This window comes from Buceros rhinoceros, unplaced genomic scaffold (genome assembly GCF_000710305.1).
Source record: "Buceros rhinoceros silvestris isolate BGI_N320 unplaced genomic scaffold, ASM71030v1 scaffold43224, whole genome shotgun sequence".
Classification (NCBI taxonomy): Eukaryota; Metazoa; Chordata; class Aves; order Bucerotiformes; family Bucerotidae; genus Buceros; species Buceros rhinoceros.
In genome coordinates, this window is record NW_010410900.1 from 2,472 (window position 1) to 11,840 (window position 9,369).

The window sequence follows — 9,369 nt, forward strand, 5'->3', positions numbered from 1 at the left end:
GGTGCTGTTAGTCACGTAGAGCACCACCTCCAGCTTGGGCTGCTCAGTATGCTTTGACCTTTCCCTCTCGGAGCAGCTTGTCCTGCCGTGAGATGTGCAAAGTCTGCACTGCAGAGGCTGGAAGTTGCTTTTTTCCTCTTCTTCGGAGAAAACTGAGGGACAAGCAGCAAGGGTGTCTAGGAAATAGTTTCTCCTTTCAGCAGGGACCGACAATTATTCCTGTGGAAGGACTGAAGCCGAATGTTTGCCTAGGATGAGGGAAAGGACAGCAATGGAGCTAGTCATGAGCAGGGGCTGCAAACAGAGGAAAAGGACATTTTACCTGCATCAGTTTCCTGCTGGGCTGTTTCCTCATTCTGCAACTTGCTGTATCAAGATACAGGAGCAAGATGCTCCAAACCACTCCAGGAAGCAAAGAAGAGATGTCATCTTTGTTTTGGAATGGCATAGGTATTTCTCCCTATCCATTTTCCAGAGATTTCTCCTACTCCTGGGACGCCCTGGCCACCCATCCTACAATGCCATGTGCAGCTGTGGGTTCCAGGAACGACTGCATACATTGGTCAGACAGCACTTGAGGGAGGAGAGGGAAGGGGAGGACAGAAGTCACCTTTTCCTTTTATAACCAGGACTGTGGGACTCTGGACACAACTGCCTCTAGGACAAATCACCAATAACCATCCCACCACGAAACACTGCACCCCACCCCGGCACTTGCTGGCTGCTGACAAGACAGGAAGGACAGCAAAACACAGGTGACTCCAGGAAGCTCTGGAACAGAAACAGTCCATGGGTTTGGGAAGCAATGAGCATACACACCCTGGGAGCTGGGCTGATGGTTGGACACCAGCAGACAAAGAGCGATCACAGGAGTTGCAATGAAGTTGCTTCTCAGTACAGTACAGATCTTATAATGTTCCTTAGCTACCACCCTAAGACTTTACCCTGTCACCAAAGATGAAGACTATTGAGACCACCGTATGCATCACGTGGTTGACTCCACTGTAAATGAAAATGTTAATTTTAATGTATGTGGCAGTTGTCTGAAAGGAGGGTCGTGATTGTCAGTTCTAGTGCATCAGTCAAAATGGGGTAGTGGACTGTGGCTTCAGATCACAGACTCACCCAAATTTACGCTGCTCAAGAGCCGAGCTGCTGTGTTATTTGTAGTTTTATGCATCGGTATTCAAGAGCAATCTTCAATAAAAGGTCTAAAACCAGCTACAGTCTAATGGAAATCAAACAACCCAGCCTTGCAACTGAGAATGCTGCAAACAGTTTAGAAAATTAGCCAATGCTTCTTTATTAATAAGTGACAGAAAGTAAAAAATACATCCAAAAATAGTTTCAAAACCAATTTCTAAAGCAGACGCACCAAAAAAGAAACATGCTACTCTGAATGCTTTTTTCTTAAACCATTAAAAGAACATTAGGTAAGATAATGCAGCAGCTGGCTGCACTACCGCTTCCATATATATATAATCCATAATGGTAAAAGCAGCTTTTTCAGGCATTTTAGTGCAATTTATGCTGTTTACAGGTTTGGTTTTGTGCATTCTCCTATAATTTAATGTCAATTGATGTCACTGTAGCTTATAAAATCCCCACTAAGTCAAGACAACTCCACTTAGCAGTAACTTTATTTCCTTTCAGGCCTAATATTGAAGTAGCTGTTTGGAATCCCAAAATGATAAATATCTATAGCACCTGAAGCTATTCTGGTGCTATAGAACTGGTGATGTATAATTGAACATTAAGTAATCCAAGTAATAGAAGTCATAGGTCAGCTGTCTCTCCTCCTTAGATAATTCCTTTAAGTATTGCCTCACTACTTCTGCACTTGTTCTCTCATCAGAGGAATGTCTGTCTTTGAATTTAGGAAACTTCAGCTCGGCTGGAGCACCCACCAGCTGCAAAAAGTAATTGGCGTCTTCTTCCAGCGTTTCAAACTTTCCTATAAAATCATAGTTGATGAGGCAGGGATAGCAGAGCTTACTGACTTGCTCCCAATGAATGTCCATTCCTACCGGGCGATGGGAATCTAACAGATATTGGATAAACTCCTTGAACTTCACTCCCGATCCTGTTTTCAATGCCTCTTCATTTGCATTATGTCTATACTTCTTAATTATTGCCTTCCCAAACACTGGATGGTAATAGCTGTTTGGATGTTCAAACTTATCCCTGAAGGCAGATACCAGTCTTTCCACAGGATCACGTACAAATATAGTCTTGGTATAAGTGTTCAAGCGTGTGTATATGCCTTTTAGGTCGTAACTGTCCAGTTTCCTTAGATGCTTTCCATAGTGCACATCGTCATGGGAAATGTTGTGTGCTGAAGCAGCGAGTCCATTGAGCACCATGAGGACCCTTTTCCAATTGGAGCAGCCAGCTTTTGGCACTTCACAGTACAGGATCTTGTGCCTGTCCTCCACGTAAATTCTTGACACCAGGTGCATGAGGTGGGTTCGCAGCTTCTTTCTGCTATTGTATTTCTTACAGAAGTCGTGCAGGAAGGACCTGCGCCTTTCCTGGGTGCTATCCACATCCTTCCACTTGTCACCCTTGACTAATGTCTTGTTTAAAGGGTGCAGTGCAGGAGGTAAATACACCCCCCTGAACCAGCTGAGAGGTGACTCGCTCATCTTCTGCTGGTCAGACTGTTGGCTCACCAAGGAGGCAGCCACTGCGCCAAAAGGGTCAGCCTTGCCCTGCCAGTGCTTGCTGCCCAAGATAGCCATCTCGTGTTTACTGAGGCCAGGAGGAGTGCTCCTGCTCCATGCTGCTGTCCTGGGCATCCCTGGAGCTGAGAGTGTGAAATCCTGCAAACAAGGAAAGGAGCAGAGCTTATAATGCTGTGACAGACCATCCTGACCCATTCACATTGCAACAACAGCAAGGATAGCGGTGTGTGCTTGTGACCAAGCTGCATTTAATGCTACAAAGTCTCTTTTGAACCACTTGGTCAATATATCTAATTAAGTGACAAGCTGGGATTACTACTGAAGCTTACCTGTTGGTGCACAGTAGGTCTTCTACAAAAATAAATAAGCTTAAACCACATCTTTTAAGCAAACAGAAGAGTTTGATAGCCCTGGCAGGGGTGGCTCCAGATGCTTTTCTCTAACGAACACAGTTTCCTGCACAACAGCACTGGATCTTCTTCCAGTGCTGTGACTTGGACCAGGTCTTGGCCCAGTTGTGGTAGGGGATGAACACAGGGCTCCAAATTAGCTGACATCAGTGGGTTTGAGTGGGGTGTAGTAACAGATGAAATTCTCTCTCCAAAAGGTCCTATTCCTGTCCCCCTACAGACAGAATATGAAAGTGGGATGCACTGGGCTCAACACACACCCGCACCTGAGCTAGCTGCCTTCACAGCTGGTAAGGCAAAATAGGTGCCTTTAGAGCCTATTCCATCTGACTTATTTAAACATCAACATTAATGACATCAACTAACTAAACATCAACTACTGACCCTGCAAAGAATGTGAAAAGATGAGACTTTCCTCCCAAACATCTTTTTCAATGTCCCCAGCCACAGTGCAATCCACAAGCTGCAGAAGCAGTACAGCTCGGATCTATGTTTTGCCGTCTAATTCTTCCAGGTCTTGTATCGTGCAAGTTGACTGAAGAGTTTCTAGTAGTTTGGGTATGTCTGCCCTCTCATTCCCAAGTGGATTCTAGTACGTCTGTTAAGGCTTGTAGATATTTCCTCCTGTCTGTACGCAAGCCTGCTGCATAGGGACATTTATACAGGTGCCTATTTTCATTATGCTTCTGAAGAGGGGGTATGCTGGTCTACGGGGTTTTAGACATCCTGTTGCAAATATCAGATAGCCAAATGTTTAGATGGACACCCAGGTACAGACTGCCTGACTGCTTCTGTAAGTCTAGCTTTTTTGGGAAAACTACATAAAAAGGCTCTTCTGCCATAAACTGATTAAACATTTACTGGAAGGTTGATTTGTGGACTGGCAGACCATACGTGTGGATTTGGGGGGATGGGGAAGTTCACAGGCCAACTCAAAGTAAGCTGTTAAAAATTCAAAGGAATAATGTAAGAAATGGTAATGCATGGACCACAATTTGAATTCCAGTTTGAAATAAGGCCTATTGAAAAACAGTAAGTTCCAAGAAAAGTTAACCTATCTTGCACCATAATAATTTCCAATGACAAAATCAAAACTGGGGGATTAGGCTGTTCTGTATTGCTGCAAACCCCTGACGATGATCAGGTCTTTGTTTTCACAGAACTGAGTGAAATGATCTTTGTACTGGTGTGTGAGCAAATAAAAGAACAGAGCCATGCAGGACTTGCACATCCATGAGAGAGAGCTTTTTACATATGCAGTAAGATACTTTAATTCTTTCAATTTGATGTGGTCAGTTTTTCTAACATAATTTGTTTTTTTAATTCTCTTATCTAATATTTCATTCTTTATAACGAACAAAACACATGTGCCTAGAGATTTATCCCTTCTGCCCTAGGACAGAAAGAATCCAGGAGCAGAGTTAGTGTGTAATAACAGAAGGTACTACTAGTAGTAAAACTGGGGATGACTATGAGCCTAAGAGGAATTTCAGCATCACAGTGAATGGTGACTTACAAGTGCTACTGCAGAACTACAGACTTACAGATAAATTAAATGCTTCGACCTTAAAAGGAAAACCTGGAACTTAAAAAGGTGAAAATGAACAACATGGGATAAGCAGAAATCAACCACACAATTCCAGGCTCAGCGGAAGTAGGAATAAAGTTTTACTACGATGCTAAAGTAACCAAAGATTGTAAACTCATTGGTGCAGCTCTGGGAACTTTTATAATTTAGACTATGGTTTCCAGTGATATGAAACTGTACTGGTGTTCCCCACTGCAGAGAAAATTAAAGAGAGGGAAGCTGTACCTCGTGACTTCTATGGTATGTAATCTGAATTTAGCAGTCTATTTCAGGAGATATTTCAGTGCAAAGACACTTAAACCATCAGAATTTCAAGCTAAAGACACTAAAATGAGCTCTACACTTCAGAGGACAGTTCAGCCTTCTGAACTCCGCCTGCCATCCTGAACTAGTGGAAGACACCTTGGTTCCACCAGGCCAGGAGGAAAAGAAACAGACTGAAAGGTGTGTGGTCTTGTTTTTTTTCCATTTTAAACAGTCCACCTGGGATCCAGGACCAACCTCAAGAGATAACCCAAGGAGCTGTAAAAGCAGCTGTAGGAACCATTACTGAAGGATTTTTCATGGGATTAAAGACTTCAGAGAAGGATGGGCAAAACTACTCAGCAAAATCTCAGGTAACTCCCTAAAGGAACAGCATATGCACAGTGGGAGACACTTGAAAGGGGCTCCCTCCAAGAGAGACGAGACAAAAAAAAAGAATCTATTAGGAAAAAAGGAGCCCCAAAGAGAAGGGAAAAAAAAAAGACCTGGGGGAAAAACAATGACACAGGAAGTCCTGAGGACAAAATAATTATCTAAATATCTAAAATACTATTAGTTGCTTCCCCTCTCCATGTCCCCTTCTCATTGAAACACGTATCCCATAGTGAAGACACCAGTATATGCCCACTGTCACTTCCTTTATCTAAAAATAGGAACAGATAGTGATAATTTTCAAAGGCATAAATGGCTGTACATTGCCACAGAAGTGGGGGAAAAAAAAAAAAATCAACCTTCCTATCCACTTGCCTGAGTAACTACGTCAGTACTTAGTAAAGGTGAGATGAATGGAGGGATGAATCGAGCTTTACTTCTGATGAGAAATGTTTAACTAGAAAGTTTTCTTGTAATAACAGAAATTGTTGAATAGATAGTGCCATATTTCTTAAGCAAAACTACTTGGCAATCTGGCATATTCAACTGCTACCACTCTAATGTGCATGAGAGAACTGAAAGGATTTTAATTTTTATGTTGCTAGGCTTACACAAAGTGAGGTCCCTACTTTGGCTTCCTCTTGGTGCCAGGGAGTTTTCAATGCCCATTTTATGACACTTGAAGATCTGAACATTTCCATTTTATGCTGATTTTTTTTTTTTTACAGCAGGAACAGGAAAAGGAGAAACTTGCAAAAGCAATAAACTTTAAAATCTGCGTTCCTAACAGTCCACCCCACAAGCTGCTGAGCACCATTATTTTGGGAAATGCCTGGCCATACACCAATAACAAACAGCATGCAGGTAATCCTATATTGGTCACTAACTCTGGATCCAGACCTTCCCATGCAAACAGTCCTTACCAAACTCTTGGAGCCAAGTGTCCAAGTCCGTGGCTTGGACTTTCATGGCTTTCCAAAGAGAGGCCAGGTTTTGGAACCAGCTGCTTGGCACAGGAGATGAACTCCATGGTCACCTTGAATAGACACAGGGCTGTCCTTTAGACAGGCTGACAACCCATGCAGCAGGCTGTGTACATCTCATCCGAGAATTAAAATCCAGTGAGGTGTTGCACCCTTCCCAGTAATTATGCAGAGTGCCTTGTTCTCTGTTTACATGACATTACATTGCATTACATACATATGAAAGGAAGTTAAGAAATGACTGTGAGTCCAATTTAGAAGAGCATGCAGATTGCCTCTGTCTCCCTTTAGGTAGGCAGGAACTGAAGACAGATTTTTAAATCAGTTTAAATACAAGGAAAAAAGGAAATTAACAGTGTGATGTTTGGCTATTGGCAGGCAACTCAGTGAAGCTGCTGTAAAAAAAGGCATATTTGAGTCATTAACGGGTTCATGGATTTTTTATTTTTTTGGACATTTTTATTACTGGAGATTCCTTTCCTCTCCCCACCCACAAAAGAATTTTTCCTCACTGTAGAAATAAGAAGCCCATACCTTCTTTTCCACACATTGAAGCTGTCCTTTCCTTTAATACCTTCACAAGCCACTGGTGTAGAAGTGATTGACTACTGCCAAGAATGGTTAAGACTCATCCAGTTACGCTTTGTGGTGGTTTTACAATGCACGAGTGGGATTTCATCTAGACTGTCTGCAATTAGAGCAACCTGCCATGCAAAAAGATATTGATGTATTGGAAAGGATGATATTACAGGGCTGATTTACAAAGACTTAATGGCCTGCAGTGCAAACGGTGCCGTGTTTCCTAAATGTTTTAGTGCTGGATCTTCGGTTTTACTAACAAGAATAATAAAATTAAGTGAGCCCAACAGAAAGCATTGAATAAAGAATAGTGGAGGAAGGAAATACTCTGTTTTAGTGTGCTTTTCTGTGCTGCCAAAATAACAACATTTTAAGTATTAGTAATGTAGGGTTTGCTTCTCAACATCTAGCTAATATGTCTTCTGTCTTAAAACATTCTTCCTGAAATAGTCCTCTAAGGTGTTTCTTAGGAACAACTGCATGAATCACCTCAGTGCTCTGTTTTTTACTATGGCTTGCTCTTGACTTCCAGGTTTGGGGGCCCTGAGGACCCTCTCGGCACTATTATACTAGACAGCTAATATGGGTGCTCTGCAAACACATGGATACTCAAAGATGATAAAACTCTCACTCCTTAAGACACGAACAGGTTGAAATACTATTTTGTAGATGAAACTTATGACAAACAATTCTTTAGAAGGACAGAGCATCTGTGTTTTCTGATCAACCCAGGAAGGGCTTCTGCCATTATGTACTCAGAGAAACACGCCCACAAGAAAAGCAGAGGTCCCCCAATGAAGAAATGAGAGGAATTTGAAATACATACTTGTGTCTTCACTTACAGGCCAGTCCCTTGGTACTAGAGGTGTTCAGCAGTGCTGAAGTTCAGCATGAACTGAGAGCACTAGACACTTTATTTCACTGTAAAATGTATTTCTTTACATTGTTTCTTATGTGAGGATTGTATTATAATGACCATATAATTTCAAGATGTTACTTGTTTACCTGGGATCTCTCTGTAGAAAACAGACAGAGAGTGGCTCTTTGGAGACAACCTTCATTTTGCAATTCACTCTCTGATTCTGTATTGATCAGGGAGCACATGGAGATCAGTCTCCTATTTAGGTATTGAGATGAAGGCAGCTTGAAGAGTGGAGGGCTATAAAACAAACATCCTCTTGCTTGGATTGTAGGTACATGTGAGTCTTTGAAAAGGTAATTTATAGTTTCACCCTAAACTTCATTTGCCTAAAATAGCATAATTGGGAACAGTTGGAAGGATTTCTTCAGCGGAGATCCACGACTGTGGCAGATGGCTAAGAATTGATTTGTAGTTGTGATATGAGGAATTCCTAGGTTTTCATGGCTCCTATCTTCAGCAAGCCAGTGAAGCCTGGAGCTATCACTACCTCACTTCAGCAGTAAAAACATGCAGAACTATACAGACTCCTCTATATGATGCTATCTGTGCTAACATGTGAACGTGCTCACAACTTTCTCGTATCATAGCAGCTGTGTAGAGTAATGCTAGTGAGTTAAACAAATCTCCACAGGAGCTCCCAATGGAGAGGCTACCCCGGCTGGCCACAAAGTGACGGGAAATAACTGCTAATGAGGTGCTTCACCTTCTGTGCAGTGGAGAAAAACCTCTTGATTCATCACTTGTGCTTAAAACAGCTACTTCAGAGACAGGCACCACTAATTCCTCACCTCCCAGTGGAGTTTTGGCTTATCTGATTTGTTCAGGGCAAATCACCACTGCTACATTCCTCACGAGCCAGAGCTGACGTATGTATTCTTTGCAAACACGACAAGTTTTACTTCTGTCAGAGATACCTTCTGTCTTGTACACAAATCCATTATGGAAGAAGAAGAATAAAACAACTTTGCTTTGAACTTTTATAGTTCTTTCTGCCCCTGAAGTTCTCCAGAAAACCACAAAATTGCAGCAAGTTTATCTTTCCTCTGGATTAAGATCTAGGAATATTTTTTATGTGGAACCATCAGTCCTGACGGGCAAAGCCATACTATAACAGATGCCACATTTTCCTAAGAGATATGTATCCCTAAAACACATGTACTTGTACCAAGCAACTCTAAGATTAGTAAATGAGTTGGAGGGAAGAAAAAAAGAAAAAAAGAAACAAGCATAGGAGGTGCTCAGAGCTTCCTGCAGAGGCTAAGAGGAAAAGTTTATTGTCTGTGGCTGAAATACAGTTAGGTTCAAGGGAGGTACTTGTGAACACCAAGCCAGACACAAATGAGAAAAATAGAACATAGTAAGGAAAAAACTCCATACTGCAGGTAAATTTTAATTAACAGATACCAGTCATTTTAAATACTGTTTTTCAAAACACAGCTTTGTGAATCGGTGACTATTGCTCCTTGAATCTGACAGCCAAAAGTCTGGCATCTCACTGCAGGGTGACTTGGAGTTACGGCGAGGGCACAGACAAAGCAAGAGATGAAGGAAAGCGCAGAGGGAAAGA

The 9,369-nt window shown here is 42.0% G+C and overlaps 1 protein-coding gene across 1 annotated transcript in view; it reads right to left on the bottom strand.

The window, feature by feature from the left end:
* Nucleotides 1–1,724: 1,724 nt before the first annotated feature.
* CHST9 (carbohydrate (N-acetylgalactosamine 4-0) sulfotransferase 9) overlaps nt 1,725–9,369 on the bottom strand; it is a 13,984-nt gene continuing 6,339 nt past the window's right edge. Inside the window, exons 2-3 of the mRNA XM_010135755.1 lie at nt 6,935–7,005; nt 1,725–2,823 (exon numbers count right to left, since the gene is read on the bottom strand). Coding sequence (XP_010134057.1) covers nt 1,725–2,823; nt 6,935–7,005 — 1,170 coding nt within the window. The remainder of the gene's footprint in view (nt 2,824–6,934; nt 7,006–9,369) is intronic.